Source organism: Rhamphochromis sp. 'chilingali' (genome assembly GCF_963969265.1).
Source record: "Rhamphochromis sp. 'chilingali' genome assembly, chromosome: 19".
NCBI classification, from domain to species: domain Eukaryota; kingdom Metazoa; phylum Chordata; class Actinopteri; order Cichliformes; family Cichlidae; genus Rhamphochromis; species Rhamphochromis sp. 'chilingali'.
The window spans coordinates 26,314,431-26,340,593 of NC_137946.1; the positions used below are offsets into that span (position 1 = coordinate 26,314,431).

Consider the following 26,163-nt stretch of genomic DNA (forward strand, 5'->3'; position numbering starts at 1 on the left):
TTCTGGAAGCTGAGGAGGCCAATCCATGGCTGATAGTGTTCAATTGTGTCTTTTTTAACCAGGTAAGCATTTACTGCATCTGCGCAGTGTGTTTGGGATTACTGCCATGTTGAAGCTGTTGCTAGTCAGATACTTTCTAGATAATTTTGCATGGCAGATCAAAATTTGATGGTCCTTTTCTGTGTTCATAATTCCATCAATCTCCAACACCACTGGCTGAAATACCAAACCATGACAGAGCCTTGTCTTATATGCATAAAGACAACTAGTGCACAAGTCAACTTGAAAAAAAAAATACAATAAAGTATGACTCCTTGGAAGAAGCAGCCAGCCCGGAAATGGGTATTATCAATTATCTTCTGTGGATTAAAACACATGGCATATGTGCTATCTATCCAAAATAAGATGTTTACTATAATGCAAAAAAAAAATCCCCAAACATTGCTGCTCATTGATTTATTTTTCTTTAATACTTACTGGGGAACAGCCAAACTCCTTAGGCGGATTAATTCTGTTTGGGTGTTTGTGATGCTGCTTTGGTTTTGGGAAGGAACAACAGCTGGAACAGCTTCAAAGCCTGCCCACACAAGTCACAATAATAGTCTCAATAATAAGCACGCAGAGAGTATTTAAAACATTTATTTGTATCATCACAGAGCACAAGTGAAAGACTGAAATCAGTGGGCAAAAATGGCTGTTACAGTAGCTCATCTAGAAATCCTCATTCATTCACGATAACGTGTTGCATCTGCGACACAAAACAGGATTGCCAATATCAAGTCTCCTTTCAAAAGGCTTACAGCGTTTACAGATAGACCTTCAAAGATAATAAAGTAATATAAAACATATATTTTTTAAAAATCTATTAAACACTATTATTTTCTGTGCAGTATAAATTTTGTGGGTTTTTTTTAGTCTTGTATATTCACAATCCAAATATCAATCCAGTCACTTACTGCAGAGCTGAGCGACAGGACAACTGTTAACACTTTTTCAAGTTAATGGGGTAGCCCAGCTAAACATTTCCATATATGAACATTTGCACCAATCAGAATTTCAATGCCTCACTGTTCTCCAGCAAGCTGGTTTTGTAAATTGAGATGGTCAGAGCTACTTAAATCTTTATCGGTCTCTTTGTAGCAGGTAACATAAAGACAGTTTCAGACAAGTTTCAAACTTTTAGGTGTTACCTGAAAAGATAATCCCCGCTTTAGAGTTGCTGGTTCTCCATCTTGTACCAGGCAAAACATAGCAATACTGCAACCTTTTGGGCTTCTTTTTGCATATCCTTGTGATGTAGTCCTTAAAATTTTAAGTACAGTTTGTACCTCTTTTACACATTATAGCTGTTTGCGTATGGTGAGCAGTCAAAGTGCATACCTTAATATTCTTGAGAAGAACATTGACTTCTTTTTGAGGCTTTTGGGGTAAAATGCCACGATATGTGTTCTTGTAATAATTATGTATTCGTGTGGTGACAGCCCTGCATGGTCCATCATTTACCCACAGGGTTTGCTATGTGAACAAGGCAAGTGTGCAATGCAAAACAGCAGATATACTAAAATAAACAATCTGTGCTAAAACTACATGATGTCTCCGCCCTACAGTCTGTCAGTGGAGAAGAAACCATCAGCCGGGACACTTTCAGTTAAGATACACAGTTTAAAAAGAGTTGTTGGGATTTCACTTCACAATGACCACTGATGTGTTGTGGATGGATTCCATAACAGCAGCCAGGCGACTGCACAGGTCGTAGGCCTGGGTGACGTGGACTTTGGGTGGGTCTTTAAGCACTACTGTGTCAGCTGAACCGTCCAGAACTCTGGGAAGCAACTCGCCGAGCTTCACCTGCAATGACTCTGAACACAAAGGAAGAGCAGCAGAAGTGAGCGACTTAGTTTATTGTTGATTTTCTTTATTGCAGTTTTGTTTCAATTTAAGGTTTAAATTTTAATTAGCTAGCAGCATTACTGGTATAGAATTAAATGTATGTGTGTAATTACAGCAAAATGTTGTCTAAGGGTGCACCTACACTATTGAGTATGCAAACTTTATACTGTATTGACTCAATATAAGCCTTTATGCCTCTGTCCCACATTCCTTTTAATTTAAATGTATTTCAAACTCTCAGAATAAGGGATCCTCATCTACTGTATACACATAAAATATTTATTCAAGATGCACCAACATGCTGACTTAAAGTAATTTGATTACATGTGAATTTTCCATATAATTTTGTTACATAAGTCATAATGTAAAATTTAATGGAATCTGGTCAAATGAAATTTACTTTACTGGTATACATCCAGTTTATATCAAGCACATTTTCCTCAGTGATGAATTATTTGAAAAAATAAACCCTTTCTTTCATATATGTCAGTTGCATTTAACTGAAAATTAATGATTTGTGTTTATTGAAAGTTAAAAAATAATTGAGTGTATTTTGACATTTTTGATGCAAACCCTACAGCAACCTAAAAGCATCCTAAAAGTCGGTATTGCAGAAAATGCACAAAACCATGGCAGCAAGCCACCTTATATATTTATTTCTTTTTGAGCTGCTGTAATTAAAACTTCTAGCTCATCATATGAGACATCATGTATACAGCTATAAGAATAATAGAGCTGGACGGTACAGACTGATGTACAATCTAAACTTACGATCCATGTCTCGGCCCAGGCAGCAGCACCAGTGGCTGCGGATGGCCTCCATTGCATCTCGGTCTTCCTGGGGTAAAGTCGAGTCCCGGTTCATCAGGTGAAGGCAGGGGATGACGGCTTCATCCATGATGGCAATACCCTCTTCTACTTTGGCCTCCTCACCGCTGCAAAATAGCTGCGATGCGCTCTCATTTAGTGCCTGTGTGGTGGATGACAGGACATATGTACAAACCCTGTTCTGAAAATGCTAGGATGCTGTGTAAAGTGTAAAAAAAAAACAGAATACAATGATTTGCACATGTTATCACCCTATATTTTAATCACAAGCACCGGAACCACTGTGTAGCCCTCTCAACTCCTTTTAACAGCAGTCTGTAAACATCTGGGATCTCAGGAAAACAGCTGCTGAACTTTTGGGAATGTTGTCTCATTTTTGTCTAATAGAGGATTCTAGCTGCTCAACAGTCCTGAGCTTCCTTGTTTTATCTTATTCATTTGATTATGCTTATGAAATGTTTTCAGCTGTTTTAAGGTCTGGACTGCAGGGCATGAAGCCATGCTGTTGTAATAGATTCAGCATGCGGTTTAGCATTGTCTTGCCGAAATATTCAAGGTCTTTCCTGAAAAAACTGTCATCTAGATGGGAGCACAAGTTGTTCTAGAACCTGTATATATCTTTAAGCACTAATGGAGCCTTTCCATATGTGTAAGCTGCCAATTCCATAGGCACTAATGCAGGCTTTTTAAACTGAGTGCTGATGATAAGTCGGATAAACCCTTTCCTCTTTTGTCCAGAGGATGCAGCGTCCATGACCACGGAGCAGTTTTCCACTTTTGCTCAGTCCGTTTTAAATGAGCTGTGACCCAGAGAAAACATCAGCCTTTCTGGATCATGTTCATATATGGCTTCCTCTTTGCGTGACAGAGCTTTAACCTGCATTTGCAGATAATATGGGGAACTGTATTCACAGACACCAGTTTCAGGAAGTCTTCCTGAGCTCATGCAGTGATTTCCATAACAGAATCAGGCCTGATTTTATTATAGTGCTGCCTGAGGGCCTGAAAATCACAGGCATTCAGATTTTTCCAAATTTTAGAACCTTTTCATGATATTTCACGAGTCATATTTCACGAGTCTTTGCAATTTTACATGGAGGAACATTATTCTGAAATTTTTCCACAATTGGCAGACACATTTTCTTTTTGAAGATTGGTGAACCTCTGTCTGCTTTACTTATGAGAAACGCTGCCTGACTAGTTACCCAATCATGTAACTGACCTGTTGCCAGTTAACCTAAGTAGTGAAAATTGTTCCTCCAGCGGTTTCTTTTTAGCACCACTCACACCAGTTGCCTTGGTCCCAACTTTTTTGAGACGTGTTGCTGCCATCAAATTCAAAATGAGGTTGATACTAAACTATTTTAAATGTAGGGCATTTTAAAAGTAAAGGTTCGAGAGACACAATCAAAAGCTGCAAAACAGCAATTAAAGAACCGTCGTTTCCAAGTCAATATACTTTATAAAATTCAATACATTGGAGAACAAATCTACTCCTGCTCTAATACTGTCCGACTAGATTTTATACAGGCTGTAATGGGAAACTAAACCAAGCGCAGCTTATCAAAACATTTCCTCTCCTAAATGTGGCCCTCTTGGCCAGTCAGTCCTTCTATCCACATTTTTGGTACAGAGAAATATATTTTAGAAAATGTCAGGGGGACATGGATCACTCCCAGAGGATGGATTCTAATGATCTGCAAACATCTTATTTTAAGCAAACCAAAACCTCTTATTTTTAGATAATTTTTCTTTATTGATATTTCAGACTTTATAGAGAAGAATCGAGCTCAGCGATCTATCTGCAATTCGACGGAGTGGAAAATAGTCCTACTCACAGTGAGACACTTCCTCCTGTAAACAGCAATGAGAGACTTGTCCACACCACGTTTCTCTCCGTTTCGCAGCAGGGTGCTGTTGGTCTCGTAGGCGTGGGCCAAGTAATTCAGTGCATCACGCATCCTGCAGTACGCAAAGGCAACAACTGCTGTCATATTACACAAAAAATACACTTTTTGTAAAAAAAGAAATGGTTATTTCCCACACAATGTAATCAAAATGTAAGCAAAATATTTAGTTTTATGATCTGAAAACATATGAAAAGTATTTAAAATGAGGGTCCCCATGCTTTTAGAAATTGTTTCGTGTTATGTTACTCTAAAGTTATAGTATTCAAGGATATAGATATCTGAACTGTACTATCATTAACTATTCTTTGGTATGTATATCCTGGCTTTAAATGAGTGCATCTTTACTCTGTGTAAAGAATTCATAACTTAATAGGCAGTGTCAAAAGGATCAGTGATGTGTGAGATTTTTTATGTGTAACGCACGAATGAGCACAAACAACCATATATTAATCTGGAAAAATGTGGTCAGACACATGCTGATCGGGTAGGGTTGTGCTGAATATTCGACACCTACTTCCCGTGCTGGTAATGCTCCAGCCCAGTCAACAGATTGACAAAGACCGTCCTGAACAGCCTGTAATCGTCATGCCACTGCTGTGAGAGAGCAAACAGAAATATCACCATCACGTAATTCCCTCTTTTACACTCCTCCTATTTTTTCCACTTGACAGTATTTGAATAAAAACTTCTATTTTGTAGAAAAAAAGAAAAGAAAAAAAAAGAAGTAAAATCAGACTGTTAGAGGCTGCACAGATATAAAGACATAGAGAATATGTCATTTAATCAAAGACAAGTTTGGTGTTAGGTTTATGCTATATTCTTGATATAAGAAACAGTTTATTACTGCAGTCTGTGATTGGTGTCTTCACCATCCCAGCTGTCTTTCCATGCTGGACATAGTTCTCATTCCAGTGTGAACAAATGTCACTGGGTTTACATGCTCCCTACTGGAATGTCAACCACGCAGACCCAAATAAACACAGATTAGGGATTTAATATACTGAACACAAACAAACTTCCTTCATAAAGCTGAGATAGCCATGTAATAATATTTTTATAAACGCAAAATATTTAATAAAACTGACATTTGAGAGCAGTGCAGGGTGTCTATTTTTACTTTTGGATTTTTAGCCTTTTATTGCTATTAAAGGCAAGAATGAGGTGATTTGGCCACAAATCTGTTAACAGAGCCACTAATTTTCCACAGATGCTCAGCAGTGGAAAAAAAATTCAACCCAGTGAAGCTACTTAACAGATGTCTGCCCCTGTTCTGTTTTGGGGGCAAGTCTCAGCTGCTGTTACAGATCACTGCCATATTGCATCATGGACCTAATGACATTTTTTCATCAAATATCTGTTTGAAAATTATACTAATTTCTTTATTTGCATATTTATGATGTTTTCCCTGCATAAAAAAATCAAACATTTTATCCGTTCAGCCTAGAGACGGTACCATGTATTCTTCCATGTCCATGTCTTCTGGCTTAATGAGACGAAGTTTGGCCCGGGCTTCCCTCATGATACTGATGGCTCTGTAAGTACCAAAAATGATAAATGAAGTTTAACAGCAAATGCATGGAAAGGAGAAGATACTGTAAAGTTACAGCTCTGAACTCTGGACACTAGATGGCACAATATGCATGCTATATATTCTACTGTATTTTTAGTTACCATTCTGCTTTCCAGCCACAGTATTACACTCCTATTCCTGTATATACACACACGCTACAACCTTGAAATGCCTCTGTTCTATGTTAGTTCATTTATAAACTTTTTTATTTGGGGTAATCTAGGACAAAATTCATCTGTGTTACAATTATTTTGGCCACTCAAGGGCTGTGTGCACCTCTCATCAAAACTGAGGTTGCGGTCAGTAAACTGCTCAAGCAGCGTCCTCTCAATGACACGCTTGGGTGCCTTGTTCTGGAAGAAGTAGACCAGAGCATGCTGCAGACGTGCATCCTCCTGTGGTGTGGTCTCCTCTTCAGAGAGCTCATACAAGCGCGAATACTCTTCATGGAAAGCCTGAAAGAACCACGGGAAATTTTAATGTTTTTAATGCTTTATTTAATTAATTGTACACTTTAAGGCCTCAGTGTGACTTATACAAGGACCGCACATTTCACAAGTTAAAGTATTTTCTTTGTTGTTTAAAATCTAGGAAATATGGGGATTTCATCATGACTTTAGTGACAAAGTTAAAATACAGATCTTGCTATTGATGTTAATCTTTTTAAATATGAAACACTGTGCTTCATAGAAGTTCTTTATCAAATACAGAAAGAATACTTCAAGAGGCTTCTCACCCTGCAAAGTGAATCTTGCTTCCCGAGCTTATTGCAAGAGAACCTCCAGTTTAGGATAAAAGGAATTCCTTCAGGGATTAACTTCTAGCGAAAAAGTCCCATAAAATGCGCATTTTTGTTTTTGAGTGGATTTTTAATAAAACTGTCTCGCAGAGAGATAAAAACTGCAATTAGAGCACGGGTTGATCCAAGGACAGTTTATGAGTATCTGGGTCTAAATCAGGTCAAATCAGTCATACAGCTTTTACAGATTTTTTGCAATTTAGAGTTGATGTGTGATTAAAAGAACATCAATATCCCAAACAAAAAATACCTTGATGAGGCCAGCCTCAGGACCCTCCTTATCAAAAATTTGTCTGGCCTTGGCTATGGCTAGAATGACACCCTGCATAGCTGGAGTTAGCATCATCTGGGAAATGACATGACAATGTAGAGAAAAAAGAGAATGATTATACCATGAAATGACAGATAATTAGTCCAAAGGGTAAACAAAGAAAAAACATATGACACATATGATATATGACTCAAAACCTATTGTATCTCTTTAAATCTCATCAACGTTTACATTAACCCTGCATTTGATCATTTAGCTTATATTTGTGTCCACTGACTAGGAAAGCTATCAGCTGCAGGTATGTATTTATAACTGCTTAAATCACACTCCATTAAGACATTAGGCCTTACCTCTTCATTGTATCCGTCAGCATCCGCCCTCACCATGATCCGGCCCACATTGGGGATCTCCACTTCTGAGACCTCATTCTCAGTCTGTCGTGGTCTGGCTGGAACCTCCTGCTGCTGCTGCTGCTCCTGATTGCTTTGCTCTGCGATAGGTTCAGGAGCCTCTCCAGAAGCCTGGGGCTCTTCTTCAGTTTCAGAGACGAGGCCGGCCACCTCTGGGTCATCCTTCTCTACGTGGATGTCAGATGGTGTCTGATTGCAAAGCTCTACATCAGGGCCAGGGATCTGACAGAGAAAGTTTTCAGATAGAACACGTTAGTATATACTCTCTTATATCAGCGTATGCTTTCACAGCTTTTGGGGGTCTTGTCAGCATACCAGTAAGCTCTGGAAGTCTAGTACCTGGCTTGAACAGTGTGTCTCAAAGTGCTAATTTACAGTACTTTGCAATTCTAACAACAAATGTATTCAATGAGAAACATGGTGAGAAATATTGTGATTCAGAATAGTTATCTGCATTCAACAGAAGCGGGTTATCTGGGTCAGCAAAAACAGTTATGTTTATATTATGATCACAACAAAAAGTGCAAAAATTACTTCAAATAACTACTTGTTATCTGTACACTAATCTAAATAGGTCTCTAAATAAGCTCTACATAAGTCCTGAAGGGTCATCACCATGCTAACTGGGGAAATCTGATCGCTGACCCAGATGGACGCACTTTATTTTTGTGGCCTAGAATTTCTGACCCATATTCAACATGGTAGGGTAGGGAATGATAGGGTGAGGTGTCGTGTACTTGTTCACCTGATTCTGCGGCTCCTTCTCCTCTGAATCAGAGCTCTGGCTGACCCCCGTGGTGTCAGTGACTGTTGGAGTGCTGGTATCACCTGGCTGGCAGCCAGGGCCCTCTGGTGGTGGGGGAGATAAATCTGTTTGCGCTAAGGTCAAAAAAGAAAGACAGGCTTTGACTCTTCATGTGTCTTTTGAAAAGAAGAAGTGCTAAATATATAATTACATTACTGGATATATTCTAATCTCATCTGGTATTAGAGACCCCACCTAGAAGGTCTGAGCAATGATACAGTCTATTCGTCCAGCCTGAGGGCAGACTTCTGTCTAGAGTTAAGAAAGCTCTGCAGTAACAAGTGTTCATTACATTTTTGATGGGCTCTTGTTACACAGCCAATAAAACTACATTGGAGGGAGGTGATTTTGTTGGAGAGAAAGTGATAACTGACACCTGCTTAATTGGACAAAGAAGTGCAATCAACTAGTTCAATATTTCATGTAGAATTAGATTTTCTTCTATTGAGAATTGCTTATCCTTGCTAATTATATTTTGGGTCCATACAGTTTTTAAATACAATGTCTACTGCTGTTTTGGGCTCCTTAGGCTAAAGCTTGAACAGATATATAATACTTTGTGTTTTAATCTGCTTCTTAAGTCTCATCCTGTATATATTGTGCTCCTGAAAGAGGTTCAAGATTTGATTGAACTGGCTTAGTTGCCCTGGTGTGAACATAATTACAATGACTACATGTTTCATATACATCTCCACATTATCTAGAGTGGTGATGAAATATTTTATGTCATTCTCACTTTTTCAGGCATCACTACAGACCTTCTGGCTCTTTTCTGAGATCAGGTTCTGGCTCTTTCTCTGCTTCTTGGTCTGGCTGTGGCTCTGGAGCAACTCCTTCATCCACCTCTTCAGTAGTGGATCCTGACTGGGGTGCTGGCTCAACAGGTGACTGCTGTATGTTATCCAGACTGGGACTTGTGGGCTCTGCAGAGGCGGTGGACTCTTCCTGCGGGGTTGCTGTCTGGCAGAACTGCTCCTCCCATTCGCTGAGCTCCTGCTGGAACCAGCGGTTATCTTCGTGGACATAGCGCCTGAGGATGGGTGGCAGAGAGTCCATGCCATGGAGCACCTGGCCCGTCTCATCATCTGTGTCTTCTGGGTGGGATGTAAGACATTTTAGTTAGGAAATTAACTGTCATTTATTATCATTTTAATGCCTTTCAAGTAATACCATTTGAATTCATGCATATTAATATCCATTGTACAAATAGGTATTTCAATATGCTACTATACTTAAAATGTTTGCATAGAAAAATGTTTATGCGTTTCTAGTTTCTAGTATCTAGCCACTACTTCACTACTGGGTGAACTCCATATAATTTATACATAAATTGTTTTCATTTCAGTTTCCTTTATCTTTACTGAATCTCACTACATGAGTCCAAGTTACAGGAAAAAACATATTTTTTGCTCCTTAACGTTGCTTAGCACTTACATAAGTACATACATAAGTGATGCTGTCTATCTAGTGATGTGTCCCCTCATATAAAAGGTCTTGAATATTTTAAAGACCTCAGAGTACCGTATCACCCCAACAGACTCACTCAGCAGTTCACAGACTGCTGGCTTGTGGTTACTACAGTATTTATAGGTAGAATAGTCACTCTTCTGCGGAACCAGCTTCCAGTTTAGTTTCAGGAGACAGACACCCTCTCTACTTTTGAGATTAGGCTCAAAACTTTCCTAAGGTTATAGTTAGGGCTGGATCAGGTGACTTTAAAAAAACATCTTTTAGTTACACTACAACAGACCTTTGCTGCTGGGGGACTTGCAATGAAGCACAGAGTGTTCTTTCTTCTTTAATAACCATTCTTTCACTCTCTACATGTATTTATGCACACTCACAGCATCTCTTGTCCTGTCTCCCCCTCCTCTCACCTCTAGCCCCTCTCTAAGCCTGGTTGTGCCCAAGGTTTCTTACTGTTAAAAGGGAGTTTTTCCTTCCCACTGTCGCCAAGTGCTTGTATCCATCATCTTACAATATAAAGCGCCTTGGGGCGACTATTGTCGTGATTCGAGCTATTTAAAACTGAACTGAATTGAATACTGGAATGAGGAATTCTTGACAAACCATTTTTATAATGATATGCTGAGCATTTTGTTTCATAAATACAGTGTGAATTTTAAATTTACTTGAATTTGGCAAATGAAATGTACTAGTTTGGTATACATTTATAAATCTATAAAATCTCAAATAAATCCTGGCTAATAAACAAAGTGATAAACCTTTGTTTTAAAAATAAATATATTTCAGTTGAATTGACTTGAATGGTACACCTCCGCTTGTCAGCTATAGTATGTTGATGCTTTGGTTTCTGCTCAGGTGTTTGATAGCATTCCTCTCTTGAATATTAAGGTTGGACAAAGGTTGCACTGGAGAGAGCAGCTGAAACCTCTGAACTGCCTCTTTGCATCAAGTAAACGGAGAACGCTCTGCAAAAATTGCTTTCATTCCTCTCATTTCCTCTTAAAAATAAAATAACTGAAAGGTAGGTGTACCTGTGATGAGCTGAGGTAGCCTGTCGTCAATGTACATTAGGCAGTAGGCACTTGCGTTGGTCATGCCTCCAAAGGAGTCTCGCTCCAGCTCATCCCACGATGACTCAGTGACACTTATGTCATTGTACTTCAGCCAGCGCTGGTTAGCATGGTCATAGATGTAAGCCCAGTAATGACCAGCTGATGCCTGGCCTTCATGGACAAGCACTGCATGGAGTCTGTAGGGGGCCTAAGAGTCACACGAGAGACATAGAGAAAGAACACTGGAATCCAGCTTCCCAACTTAATATCAGCTGTTCGCCATGAACTGCAACATTACTTTCAGTTGACCTGTTCTTATTTGTGTCCTGTTGTCCTGTTTACATGACACTATTTTCTGTTTCTCTGTAGATATCAGTAAAGTTTAATCTAATCTCAGCTCATTCACTTTCTACAGCTGCAGATGTAAAATATGTAATTGAATTGCTAAATTAGGTGAGTGTGCAGGCCTTACCTGGCAGAGACTGTTGTCTGAGTACATGCCCTCGAGCGTCTGAGTGAGCCTGTCAATGCTGGCCTTTAGTTCTGGCAAACAAGCAAAAAATAAACACAGACCCTGAAAGGAAATGATTTTCACAACTGTTGGAACAAAAATAAGTCAATCTGAATAATACTAATTTGCATGCTTGCATAGCTGTCCTACATTTTATATGATATGTGCCATAATGGGGAAGTTGAGAGAGCCGGCCAAATGTCTATCACCCGTATTCAAAGAAATATGACTCATCTTGACATTTAACATATTCTGATGTATTGTCTGCGCCTGAATGAGTCACAGTCAGCAGAAGAACATTGGCTCTATTTTTGTGCAGGTGCACAGCTCTGTGCCAGTACACTTTTTGTTCTTTACTCACCTGCAGCACTTATATTTAATGAAATGTATTTTATTCCACTGAAGATGGCGAATAAATGTAGCAGACCAAGTGTCATTGGAAACCGTGGGGCTCATTGCAATTTCACTGTCAAGGCTACCCACATTAATGCATCATCATCATCTGCTGTATCCAGTTTGGCAGCAGTTTTATTGAAGCATATCTTTAAGCACAGTGTTTTTATTACTGGGTGTTCAAGTGAGTTTATATAATGTGGAATATGCCAGACAAGGTAAAAAACCCAAGGAGATTTATGACCCCACTCTACTCTATGCATGTTTGGGTTTTATACTATGCAGCTTGATTGTTTTGGTTTACTCACTCTGAACTTATCAACCCTCAAGCAAGGCACCAAAAGACAAATCGTTTGCAGCTTAACAACTGAAAACACAACACAAAGAAAGCTGAAGGATGTTATGATTTCATATGATGCTTACAAAGCAATATAAGTAAATCTTTAAGGTAATATCAATGTGGGTATAAAAAGAGAATTATCATTAGCATACCATTTATGTCATTCTCAACTTCAGTCCTCCAACGCTGAAGACAGGTTTTAGCAAAGTGCAGCTCTTCTTCTGTGATGCTGTGGGGGGCAGGGTGTGGTGGGCAGTCAATAGGTTGTCTGCACTGAGTGAAGGGCTTGTATATGGGGGTCCTCTGGCAACTGGAAACACTGGAACCCAGGCTCTCTGATGAAACTGATTCTCCGGGATCACTAAAGAAGGCAAGAACAACGACACAGCAGTTACAAGCATGTCAGGATTTCCCATTTAAAGAGACGACTGTGTGGAACCACACTAACTGAGAATAAATTAAATCTATTAAAAGATGATTTCATTTTCGAGATCCCACTTGTGGCCTCGGTGAGTATAATGCTGTTGCTCTATACAAGAAGAGTAGAGTTGAAAAAGGTAAACACCTGCTTTCTTTGGCAATGGCTTCACTGAGGGGGGCACTTGGAGGAGTCGGTGACGATGCGGCCTGTCTCGAGTCTTCAGCTGGGGAAACGCTAGTCGGCTTGGTGGTAGCAAACTCCAGCACAAACTGGAGCATGTCAGCTAGAGGGTACTTTGTAGGTCCAGAGCCATAGTTTTTATAACTGTGAGTAAAGAAAGCAGATAATTAGATGGAGATTTGACCTTAAAAAAAAGAAAGGATAAAACTTACCACTCAAGTTTCTGTTGAAGGACTGCCAGTTGCTCCTTTAGTTTCTTTACTTCTCCTCTCCTCTCATGGGTCTGCTCAATGTTTTTGTGAAGATATCTGTAACCACAAAAACAAGAAGATTCCTACAATTAAAAATGTGGCAAAGTTATATTTAAATATTTACACCATACACACATCATAAAATACCAATGGAATAAAGTTGGATGACCATTTTGGTGGAAATGACCGCGGCCTAAGTTATCAACAAGCCTAGTCTGGAACCATCCCCCTCTGTTTTAAACTCACCTGTCCATATAAATGATTTGAGGAAACTCCAGTTTCTTATGTATCTTCTCAGGGCGCCCAAGCTGGGTGTTGAATTCAAATCTCGAAAGTTCAAATGTCAAGACTGGTGGTAGCTTTTTGAACCATCTCTGAAAACATGAATAAATAAAGAGTTTCTTAGCAGATCATTAAATTTCACAAACTCTAGCCGAGCGTGCTGCACAAAGAGAGATTCAATTTTAAGTTTATCAAATTCTTCACCTCACGTCCAGATGTGACATGATGCTCTGAATGAACCGACTCAATCTCCTTCTCTACCATAGCACCTTCTAAGCATTCATCAAGATTGTTGAAGCCATTGACTTGCAGGGGGTACTGGCCAAACTGCTCAATATTATATACCATCTTACCTGAGAAAAAAATCACATAGATACCAGGGGATGACTGAAAATCATAGACAACACCAATAAAAAGACCAAACTCATACCCTCGTGTCTTCTTTCTGTCACAAAGGTACCATAGAAGAGCTGGACCATGGGGTTATGTTGTTTATCTTCTGCATTTCTAAAAGTAAAACATGGCATTATTTTAAATTAATTTAGCAAGCAGTAGTGCACTAAAGATGACAATGACAAAACACGCTGGGTGCCATCAGCTTAAAACGTACTTTCCACTGGCAGCCAGCTGAAATGCATCCTCGAGCCAGTCAAGCAGTTTGTGGGAAAACTCACTGACATCCTAAAAGGGACACATTTCAAAAAGGGCAATTTACTTGTCTGAGTCATTTATTTAATTGTCTTTCTGTTATGTGCTTTTTCTGTACTCTGTCTCTGATGTATAAAGACCTAATGAAGGGCTGTCTAAGAACTAAAGGGACTGCTGAGCATTAGTATGTGCTGAATCTACATAAACATATAAACAACAAATGGGAAGGTTAAATATTATTACATTTACATGACAATCTTCACTGAAAGTTAGATAAAGAAAAAGTCTTTTAGCTCTTAATTAAAATCTTAATAAAAGATCAACTTGTTTCAGTATCATCTCATGGTCTTCCCCAGTGAATGGAGCTTGTCTAAGTGTATGACCACCTGTTGCATGACCACTGGGAAGTCTTAAACCAAGACTAAATGATGACCAGGTGTGCATAGCACTACCTCTGGCATGCTGAACACTTGAACTCAGTCAGCCACATTAGCTAAATCTTCAGCTGATTCCCTTCTGTGAATTTTACCGGGGAATAAAAGAGTCTCAAATTGGCATCCTATTTAAACAGTTTCAGCCTGCTTATAATCTCACTGTCCGCTTCATTAGGTACACCTTGCCAGTGCTGGAATGAACCTTATAGTGCCCTCATAACTGCCTTAATTATTATGGCATAGATTCAACAAGGTGCTGGAAATGACATGAAGTTGCTGCACATTTGTAGACTGCACAACCGTGACGAGCCATCTCCTGTTTAGTCACATCACAAAGGTGCTCTATTGGATTGATATCTGGTGAATGTGGAGCCCAAATGAGTACAGTGAACTCATTGTCATGTCACAAAACGAGTCTGAGATGATCTGAGCTTTGTGGCATGGTGCGTTATTCTGCTGGAAATAGCTATCAGATGATGGGTACACTGTGGTCTAAAGGGATCGGCATGGTTGGCAACATGTGATAGGCTGAGGCATTTAAACAATGCTCAGTTGGTACTATGGGCCCAAATGCGCCAAGAAAATATCCACCACACCATTACAACACCACCACTGACCTGAACCATTGAGTCGAGGCAGGGTGGATCTGTGCTTTCATGTTGTTTACACCAAATTTTGACCCCATTATCCAAATGTTGCAGCAGAAATCAAGAGTCAGCTGACCAGGCAACATCTTCTATTGTCCAGTTTTGGTGAGTGCATAAAAACTGTGGCCTCAGTTTCCTGTTCTTAGCTGACAGAGGTCACACCTGGTGTTAGCATATTGTGCATTCAGAGATGCTCTTCTGCATATATTGGTTGTAACTCGGTATGACGTTATTTGAGTTTTGCCTTCCTATCAGCTTGAAACAGTCCTCCTGAATTCACCCAGAGATCAGCCCCTTTCTTTAATGCCTGCTCTTTTCACTTAAGCAGTCTTGTTGCTGCTCTCCCTATAGACTTTGCAAATCTGCAGGTAGAAGGATTGGAAGGTCCCAGCCTAAAATTCATAATTATTACAGATGAAGTAACAAACCTCTTTTAACTAAAGTGGCCCTGACAGAACTGGGCTAAGAGCAGGTCAGGGCAAACACGGACTGCATGTAAATTTAATGGATTCAGTGCAAAACCCAGATAATGATGCCTGCCGTCTGCTGATCCTATTACAATGGACACTAAAAAAAAAGTTTGTGGGCAGACTTGCTCTGGAAAATTATGGCTGGTTTCTGTCATGGTGGTTTAGAAGAGAACATCATAAATCCTTCAAAGACACAAATAAAATATTCAGCTGGAAAATAGAAAAAATAAAGAAAATGAGTCTGAGAAGGACAGCAGCTGAAAAATAGAGAGACTGCTGACCATTAAAGCCTACATGTCCCTGTAGTTAATGAGAAACAATGAGGCAGTGGCTACAAATTTCAGAGAAACCAGAAGTCTGAAGTGCCCTGCAGAAAAGGTGCTGACAGATGTGCTCTGGTTACTGTATCTGAGAGAGGAACACCTCAGCTTTATCAGCAAGTCAGAGAGTATTAAAAGCAGGTGCGGAGTTAGGTTGTTCCTTAAAAAGACAAATACTGTACATATCTCGTACCTGTTGGGCCTCATTGGTCCTGAAGGCGTCACGCAATAACTCCACAGCAGCAGAAGGATCCACAAACCTGCGGGTAGAGCCCACCATGAGGGCAAACAGGCAGCGCAGCTCCTGCATGAAGGCTATGTTCCTCTTGTCCTGTTAACGTAAACTCATCAACTTCATCACCCTTATATCACAGCGGCAAAGTAAGAAGAGTTATGTGTTATCCTGTTCTGTATATACTCGTGACAGTAGCTTACTTACTGAATGGCTTTTACACTTCTCCAGTATTTTCTCAGACAGATGGTAGTTGAGAACCAGTCTCCTGAACACAGGCAGGTGGAAGAGTGACTGTAACAAGACAGCATAACAAGGCACATAAATCCAGCCATCCACTGAAGGTTGGATATGGGAGATTACCAGATGGCAGATCATCGCTACAGCAGAACATTTATTGTAACTTGGTTGAGGAGAAAATGTGGACATATGTTTACAAATATGTTGCTTGATTAACAAAGAACACTGCTAATGTTCTGCCACTGACATTTAGCTTGCTGTTTGGAAATTTGCATGCGAGTGTTAAGTAGATTAAGTATTCACACATCAAACAACCATCACAATAACTGAAAGGTGAGGCTAATGACATCAGTTCTATTTTTTTAATGCAATGTTCTGCAGGGAAAAATAGTTGCTTGGGAATGGCTTGAGGAATACATGAGGCACAGGCAACGACCAAGCATCCAAACTTCCAAAGCATCAACTGCGAAAACCACAAAGAGCAACCAAAGTCCTGTATCCATGCCACAACGGGTCAGAGATATTTTGGTGGTTAAATAATTGGTGGAAGGTTTTGATGTTGTGGCTGATCTGCATATGAATACTGTGGTGTAGTTTCACCTGGATTCAAAAATGTAGGCTAAAATAGGCCAACATCCTCTGTTTTTTTGTTATTCTTTTTTCTTCACATACAGTGTTGCGAAAGAGTACCTGCTCCCTTCCTAATCTCTTATTTGTGGACATTTTTCACACTTACATGTTTCAGATCATGAAAAAAACTAGATAAAGATAACCTGGGCAAACACAAAATAAAGTTTAACATGATGAGTATATTTATTAAGGGGAAAAAAGCTATCCAACCCTATGTGAAAAAGTAACTGCCCCCTACAGCTAATAACTGCTTGTGCCACCCTTGGCAACAAGAACTGTAATCAAGTGTTTGTGATAACTGGCAATGAGTCTTTCATATCACTGTGGAGGAATTTTGGCCCACTCTTCTCTCCAGAATTGCTTTAATTCAGCTACATTGGAGGGTTTTTGAGGATGAACAGCCTGTTTAACCCTTTAAAGCCTGAACCCTGAAATTATTGCCAAAAAATAATAATAAAAGACACATAAATTGGCTACATTCCGTATTTTATGGGTGCAATTTATTACTTAAAAATGTATTGAGCTATTTATTTAGGTTTTTTCGGGGGGGGAAACGTTACATTGATGATGTAAAACAGGGGTGGGGGAAACTCCAGGCCACAAAGGCCGCTGTCCTGCAGGTTTTAGATATTACCCTGGGTCAACACACCTGAATCAAATCACTAGTTCATTACCATCTGAAACATGTAAGTGTGACAAATATGCAAAAGACTAAGAAGTCAGCAAGTCGGAAAATAAGGTTTTATAACGGTATATGTCAATAGCTTAATATATTTACAGCCAGGAACAAACCCCATATCAATTTGTCATAAGATACCTATGTTTCTCAGGATAAACTAAATGCATTAATACTAATCTTATGTGTCATGTGCAGGGCTGATGGGAGCTTATAAGCACTTCTGAGTATCAAGATATGCATTTACATTTCAGAGGGAAATTCAATTACGGTTTATCTCAGTTTTACTGCAATTTAGTCCACAAAGGATAATTGAAGAAATATGAGCTGACAACTGAGTCACGTGGTCACTCAGCCTCAATCTGATAGCATAAAAATTTTCTAGGGGAGACGACGAGTCAAGCTCTGTTGAATCTACAACAGCTCAGTTGTAAAACAAGGAAGTGACTCTGGTACAATAAACAGAGAAAAAAAGGTATGATCTGAACGCCATTTGTATTCTAACAATACGGCCTTATTTCCCCCATTTCAATTTCCAGATAAAAGCCCGTCATATGCGGGTGGGACTTCTTAACAGATATGGAAGCATATCTGAGTTTAACAGAGAGAAACAATCACAGTCTCTTCTGTTTACTTTATACTCAGGCTGCCACCGCTCACTCCGTCCTCGCTCGCTATTTAATTATCAATATAGCCGGTGTATCTCAGTTAGGGTTCTGGTTTCTGCCGAGCTACCTGATAGGCCTGGAAAAGTTAAGTTAGCTGGAATGGACTTATAATAGAATTAAGAGCTCAGATTAATACTGTATGCTTAAGCTCACCGGGAAGATGTTTAACTTTATTAGCAAGATAGAGGGTTGATGAAAAGGTGAGATAGAAGGGAGATTCTTGTGTAGCTGAACAGGTTCTGCTTTCGCTTTAAAAAGATGTCTGTACTGTACATTTTAACCCAGTGTGGTCAAATTTTACCATGGAAAAACTAGGTGACAGATATTGCTGAAAGCAAAACAGACATGTGATGATTGACACTGGATCAAGAGAAGTTAGAAATCTTTGAAAGGAAACTCCAAGTCTATAAATGTTTGTTGAACTAAGTGCAAGAGCTATTTAGGTCTTGGGAGCAACAGAGGCGAGACTGTTAGAACAGGTGGAGATCGGTGATGAGTTTCATGCAACAGAATACATGCTAGGTGTCGCTATGTTTTCTGAATATGAATTTGAATACTTTTGTGGTCAAGTGTCATATGGGTCTAACATCGACATGTGTTATATATACACTACATTAAAAATACAACACTAATTTATGTTAGTGGGTATCAGGGTTATTACAGTCAACTAAAATTAAACTTAAAACTGTTTACTGCTTAAGCTATTACAGCTTGGCTGATGAGGCTTTGATGGCCTTGTTTTTGAGTCGATAGATGTCTACAAGATTGTGAGTCAGCTGCTTTCAAAAAAGTAGTGTTTTTATTGTAATACCTGAACTGATTTTGCTAAATCTTGCCTCTGACATATGCCCTTTATACAATGATAATTAAAAAGACTGAAACTCAAAATGCTTTCACCCAAAAATGAACCAAGAAAATCAATTTAGGAAACTAAATGAAACAACTTAAAACAAAAAGTAAAAAAAAAAAAAAAAAAATTAAAACACTTGTGACTGCTAATGCTAACCCTCAACCTCCTAATTCCTCCTCAAATTGGTGGTAAATATCTGTTATAAGTCAACAGATTCCCTATTATGTTTTGCATATTTGTTCTTCCATATGTTTTTTACTTGTCTTAAATACTTAAATTTTAAGATAGTTATTTTATAAGGAATTTTAAGTAAGTCTGTTACAGACAAGTCAATTAAAGTATTACATCCATTTGCTTAAATTCACATGGATCTCATTCTATATCAACATATTCAGGACGTTTATGGCATTACAATGTCATGTGTTCCTATTTGATCATATTTATGATTGAGGGTTTTTTTTTTTCATTCTAAATAAATTACACTATTTTACAAGCAATAATAGATTTTAGCAACATTTTGATTTTTTAGTATCTCTCTGTGAAGCATGATAGGGGTTATATTTATGGACATTTGTTGTTATTAATCTGACCTCTGTAACCAAAATGCTCCTTTTTCATCTTATTATTTGTTAGGTGAAAAAAGCTCCTTGTCCTCACCTGGATGACAGCACTGAACCAGCAGGTGTTTCCTACATTACGAATGCCCACAGGCCAATCTTCCTGACGGATCCACTCTGCAGGGCTACACATTTCACTCTGGGCTTCACATCTCTTCCTCTTTATTCTCGCAGCATTCTCCTCTGCACTGGCTTCCAGAGCCCTGCACAACATCAGTTTACCACTTTAAAATGGTTATCTGACAACGCTATTGAACACAGGTTAACTCATTCCCAGTGTTATGGGTTAGGGTTAGTATAATGTAATCTTTATAAGTAAAATCACCCCAAAAAGATTTGTAGAAAAACATTAAATGTACATCAAGAGGAGCAAATGAGTCTAACAGGTAATCAGTATTGTGGGAATTATGAGCATCAACATGCTTATACATTAAATCCAGCATTTGAAATGAAGAACAGCTCATGGTGAATGAACTATGCTGAAGTAACTGCCCTATTCATCTGCTTACATCTCAGTGGCAAAAGAGCTGCAATGCAAAACGCGGGCCTGTTACTGGAAGCAACTCCAGGTTCAGTGTTAAAACTGCAGCTCCCAAGCTGCACACAGTTTACCCAAGTGTCCTTGGGTAAACTGTGTGGGGTACTGCTGGACCAAAACCGCCATAACTACCCATTTTCAGTGTAAACTGAAACACTGCATGGGATGAAACGTTAAGAAATCTGAGGTTCCCCAAAGACATGGAGCTAAATCATCTTAGGGCCATCTATGATTGGATAAATGAAATCTCCTCTTCATCAAAAGTCAATGAATCACCATTACGATAATTAGTTAAGGTCTTTGATAGATGGTTATCATCTGAAAGAAATTTCATTTCAATCCATCCAGCATGGCTAGAGAGAAAGTGTAGTCAGACACTTAAAGTTCTTTGCTATTTTATCTACTTTTGATCTCAGATTAACTGCTAGACCACACTGTTTTGTGTGTTTTTGCTCCGTGTGAACTGTCAGCTGTCAGCAGTGACCTTTGCTGAGAGTGTAACACTCACACAGCCAAGATAATAGTTGTGGCATCCATGGCCATTTAGTAGCCTGAGAGGAAAAACACTCATGCCGCTAACATTTTAATTTTCATAGTTCTCTCTATTGAAATTAAAAAGTGAATTAAACCAAAAACAAGTGTTGTATCAAATGAAAAGTCGTCCTTTACCTATGAAATTCTCGCTCCTCTTCCTGGGCTTTGTGGGACTCCTGCAGGCTGAGTTCTATAGCGGTCTGCAGTTCATCTTTAGGAAGCCCTGAACAAAAAACCACAAGAGCGTTACAGAGATCCTATAATTCAACTTAAAATGGGTTAATGTAAAAATCACACTGAGCACTCATAATAAAATTCTGTTTCTTCTATGTGACTCTGCCTTCACTCAAACATTGTTTTCTAACTAAAGTAAATGGATGACCCATAACATTGCTCAGATATTCTCCTGTTAGCTTACTTACCATTAAAATCCCCAAACAGATGGCTATGAATGGCAATACTTTAAATGTATATTAAAATATGTGTAAGTTCACCTCGGAAAAAAAAAGCTTGACACATTCTTTGTACATTTTACTTGTGTTTGAAGAGCAGTGTGTTCCTTATCTGTTTCATACCTAATTTCCCTAACGCCACACATAAGTCAATCGATTTTGGCAAATCTGTAGTAGCCACTTTTGGCTGCCCCCTTGCCACAAGGGGTCACCACATGTTTGATTTGGCAGAGTTTTACTCTGGATGCCCTTCTTGATGCCACCCCAAAGGAGATTTGTGTCTCCGGCTGGACTCAAACCAACAGCCTTTTGCTGGCCAACTGAATGCATTTACTGCTGTCTTCTCTTCTCTTTTGATGTCTCATAGTAAAGCTTTCTTTATATTCATCCATTAAGCTCAGTTTGCATTTGTGCTGGAAGTGTCACTTCTGCTATCAGCTTTGTGTCAATTTGCATCCCCAGAGTACCTTTCTGGCCCTCCCAGGCCTCTCCAGATGTCCCTGACTCCTGTGGTTCTCCAGGGTCCTGAACCTCTGCAGTCTGGGTTGTCAGCAGTCCAACAGCATGTCCAATGTCCCCCTGACTGACCTTGAGGAGAGAGAAGAAGGAATATATAAATATTGAGGATTTTATCTGTGACTGCAACATCTAATAATACATCACAAGGATAAATCAACACATTTTAAAGACACACAAATCAAAATATAAACACATGGCCATATCCAGTCGATTGTGCTTTAAACAAGAATTTTAGACTTGTATGACTCAACGAATACATAACCCTATTGCCGTCTGCATCTGGTTACACGATGCCTGTGAAAGTTAACCAGTGTGTTTAATGTACTGTTTGTTTAACTGTTACTTTTATGATGTTCCAATTCATTCAATCTTTTAACGGGGTTTTCATATGCAGCTGTATTTAAACATGGTAAGCTTGAGGTAGAGTGCTGGAGTGAAAAAATGGGACCCTATGGGGTCTTTAACATAATTTACACTTCAAAGACTCTTTAGCTGCCTAATAGTGCGGGAATGGATTGCTACAGTTTAACAGTTTTAGATTCATGTTCTTCATGGTATTAAATCTTGCTATAAAACATCTCCTACCTTTTAAACTGTCTAATATATTTCTCCAGCTAAAAGCAGAATTCTCACCATTACTTAGATTACCATTTGGATTTCTTTACAAATAACTATGGCTTCAGGATGTTTGCTAGCTTATCTGTTTGTTAGCAGCATTACTCATAAAGTTATGGATGGAGATGCATTTACCAGACGTAGCATAACTTAGAAATGTTTCACATTTTTAGGGAATCTGGATATTAATCTAGGAATGTTTGTAAGGATACTTTACCATTATGAGATGTGGGCAAATAATCAATTAAAAAATACACACATTCAGATTAGTCTTTACTCTATGTATTTCATTTCTTTCTCAAAAATCATTTTAAATATAAACAATTTCCTGAATGTCTGGAATAAATCGTCCATTTTGTACCTTTAATAATGTCATCATTTTATAATAGCCCATAACACGTTTCAAATATTGTGGCAACAGGGAGCGAGAAGCTTGATGAGTGGAAGAAAAAGTGTAAACCTTTTCTTCCATGAAATGTAAGTTCAGGTTAGCCTGACCTAAACCCCTTCATTAGTCGACTATATAGACAATCATATTAAAATGAAATATTATTAAAGTGAAACAGCAGATTCTTGTTGAGGCTGGTCTGCTGAGCAGGCTAAATAAGAAATGGTATTAGCTCTATCAGTTTGTGGTTCATGGTGTTTTAAATGGCCTACAAGCTTTTTAATCACATTAAAACTACAAATCTCTCAGCCACGGGAATCCCGTGAATGTTGTTCTACTGTCTGAAAGTCATAGTGTCAAACAACTGTAGTACCCTAAACATGTGATGCTGCAGATTCTAAAAGCTGATGCTAAGTTGTTGGGCCTTACATTCAGGGCTCTGTAGAGGATCTGTTGGTCCTGGATGCCAGTGATCTCCCTCAGCTGGCTGATCAGCATTTCACTCTGCTGAGAGAACGAAAACACCAGGCAGACTTTAGATCTTTCTATCACCATTACACACAACTTCCTGTATCGGATCCATGCATTAGAGGCAGTGATGGGCTGGCATTTCATTTCCATTTGGGTAGACAAAATGGACATAACTGTAGCACAAGTAGGCGATCCACTGGAAGTATTATTGGCTTTGAAGTTACAACTGTTACGAAATAAATATCACTACAGTAACAATGGCAACAATAAGTCCTCCATTTAGATTGGCTCAATAATCCTTGCTTTCACTATCCAAGTCTGTCCTCCATCAAGAATGAAATATGTTGTAAAGAATACGCCACCAACAAAATAAATGAATAGTGCTTTTGTTCTCACCAAAAGCTATTGGTAGTTTTTCTCTGATAGCTGAAATGGCACTCAAAGAAAGAAAAATGTGAAAAATTGACTTTCAAAAGAGAAAAAAAGAGCCCTGTTGTCAGAAGAGGCAAAAAAGATGATTTATCCAAAGGAATTCAAAAGTAAAACACCAGTCAACTTCCTTATGAGCATTCCCTCAGCAGAGAAAACACCAGGATTTCAGAGGGGATCTCACGATCATTCAGCTGGCATTACTCCTGCTAGAAAGTGACGTCTGGTCTATATATCACCAGTACTGAGGGTACACAAGACCAGTCTAAGAAAGTCACTTGTGGTAACCAAAAGATGTCAAGGTTAGTGTGTCATCCCACTTACAGTCCTCCTTACCTAATGTACATGGAGTGGAACAAACTGAGGACCACATAAGTGCATGGCTCATGTGTGGCTCATCTCTATTCTGTGACTTACACAGGCAGTTTGCTGAGTAGGAACAGTTAAACAAAAATGAAATTATATTTCCAATGAGTAGAACTGAAACATAGTTGGAAGAAGCTTTGGAATAGCTAGAGATATTGAGAGGCAGTAATTTATGGGTGAGTTCCACAACAACAAAATGGATCAACTGATCAGAATGTCAGATCAGACACTGACAAAAAGCCAGGAGATGTAGATGAAGATGTTAAAGATGGACAGCTTTAGAAATAAGTACATTAGAGGGAGAGTTCAGGTTGAGCAGTTTGGAGACAAAGTGAGAAAGCCAAGGCTGGGATGGCTTGGACAAGTGCAGAGGAAGAATAGTGCACATACTGGGCAAAGGATGTTGAAGATGGAGCTGCCAGGCAGGTGGAAAAGAGGAAGACCACAGAGAAGATTAATGGATGTATTGAAAGAGGACATGCAGACTGGCTGGTGTGACAGAACAGGATGCAAGGGAGATAATGAAATGGAGGGAAATGATCCGCTGAGATTCCTAAAGGGAGCAACTGAATAAACCTTAGCGATTTGCTGGGATGTCAGTCTGTGTATCTGCCTTCTCTGTTTAGTTTCAAGTAGACCAGTGAATCAGGGACACTGGCCAATCGGGGGCACTTTCAGGTACCCTTCCTCCAATTAGATCCCCCTCTTTTAGCCAGCAGGCTTTGCATGGTCAGTCTCCCACCACCACATTATTTGTTCCACACACGGACAGGCAAACACAAGTGTTCCCAGGCAGTCATATACTTTGACCTCACAGACACATGAAGTTTTAAAAAAGAAATAACACACGTTTACTGAGTTAGAGGCTCTATATAAAGCCTGCAACCCTGACACCAGGTGCACATGTCATGGTATCTTTCTCTTACACACAAAGGAAGCCAGGAGCAGGCTGACCAGACTTATATGGAGTCCAGTGGCTATCTGAGACCCTCTTGGTTAGCCTCTATTTTCAGCTACTGACATGGATAGCACAAGCTTCTGTTTATCATTCCACTCACCATGCCACCAGGCATGGTGAGAGGGCAGTAGTGGGTCTGTCTCTTTCTGTCTTCAAACACACCTCCTGTGTCAATACCAAACCAAAAAAGTGTAATAAACGTTTAGATTGCATTGCATTTTCATTAACACCACATCATATATAATTAGAGGAAAGCCCTCCCTGAAGTATAAAATCACTAATCACTCCACACTGTCTTAGAATAATTACAAAAGCCTAGTGAAAGAGCAATCGGTTGGATTAATAGTTACTGAGCCAAATAACGGTTTAAATGTAAATGTTACGTAGTTTACGTTTAACTAGTGGGAATTATTAATAAAATATGTATTTATATACAAAAAACTCTGCATAATTAAAGTGTTATTATTTTATCTTTGCAAGCTCCTTTGACTACGATGACCTGGATGACTGAGAACCTTCACAGACATTATTTTATCTGTTGGTCACTAAACGAGCAAAAAAAAAAAAAAAAAAAAAAAAAAAATAGAAGTTCAATCAAACAAGGCTCAGTTAAGTAGTCACATCTGGTTAAAAAGCCATGTCGGAAGTTTGATTTAAAAATAAAAAGTGTATTTTATGCCTACCGATTTAAAAAACGTTATTTTTTAAAATTTGAAAACGTTTTAAAATGTATTTTTATTTTGAGTTACATTAAAGAATATCAGAGGAAACTTTAAAATCGCAGATTTTTGAACACACACTGGCCTCCGGGGGTTGTGCCCACACAACAGAGGGGTTAGTGTTAAGGTTAGCTCTGCAGGCGTCACAAACATGCCACTTATTGTGTTAATAGCAGCTCCATCATCCTGAGCTCTCACCGAGTTGGTTGAGTTTTCTCCATTTTCAGACTGATCGGCTCTCATTGCAGACGAAAACATGAATTCCTTCTGATTTTTTCCCCCCAAATGCTTCCAGCACTGCCTCCGACTCAAACCAGCTCCATCTGTCAGGCACGAGAGCGACAGGCCAGCTGTGCGCGCTC

General features: G+C 39.1%; 1 protein-coding gene across 3 annotated transcripts; it reads right to left on the bottom strand.

Moving 5' to 3' along the window:
• Nucleotides 1-330: 330 nt before the first annotated feature.
• On the bottom strand, nucleotides 331-26,151 carry usp28 (ubiquitin specific peptidase 28). Of its 3 annotated transcripts, none has more exons than XM_080866736.1 (26): nucleotides 26,000-26,151; nucleotides 23,288-23,365; nucleotides 21,804-21,924; nucleotides 21,020-21,107; nucleotides 19,853-20,015; nucleotides 16,339-16,425; nucleotides 16,093-16,230; nucleotides 13,991-14,061; nucleotides 13,811-13,887; nucleotides 13,585-13,733; nucleotides 13,345-13,472; nucleotides 13,060-13,155; nucleotides 12,812-12,991; nucleotides 12,399-12,607; nucleotides 11,475-11,545; nucleotides 10,982-11,210; nucleotides 9,242-9,574; nucleotides 8,424-8,557; nucleotides 7,619-7,900; nucleotides 7,248-7,343; nucleotides 6,475-6,653; nucleotides 6,082-6,160; nucleotides 5,143-5,222; nucleotides 4,557-4,680; nucleotides 2,662-2,860; nucleotides 331-1,859 (listed from the first exon to the last, which is right to left on the bottom strand). In XM_080866736.1, the coding sequence occupies exons 1-26, from the start codon at nucleotides 26,057-26,059 to the stop codon at nucleotides 1,684-1,686; spliced, it is 3,627 nt and encodes a 1,208-aa protein (XP_080722862.1). In that variant the 5' UTR covers nucleotides 26,060-26,151; the 3' UTR covers nucleotides 331-1,683. The 3 variants fall into 3 exon arrangements, with proteins under 3 accessions (XP_080722862.1, XP_080722863.1, XP_080722861.1); XM_080866737.1 differs by having other exon boundaries at nucleotides 332-1,859; nucleotides 9,242-9,577; nucleotides 23,288-23,362; nucleotides 26,000-26,150; XM_080866735.1 differs by having other exon boundaries at nucleotides 382-1,859; nucleotides 9,242-9,577.
• Nucleotides 26,152-26,163: the final 12 nt, after the last annotated feature.

Coding starts and splice junctions, on each gene's coding strand:
- usp28 (XM_080866735.1), bottom strand. CDS start 26,059: ATGTTTTCGTCTGCAATGAGAGCCGATCAGTCTGAAAATGGAGAAAAC. Junction 23,366..25,999: donor GAGAAAACTCAACCAACTCG/GTGAGAGCTCAG, acceptor TCGTTCTCTCAG/CAGAGTGAAATGCTGATCAG. Junction 6,161..6,474: donor AACCTCAGTTTTGATGAGAG/GTGCACACAGCC, acceptor TGGTACTTACAG/AGCCATCAGTATCATGAGGG.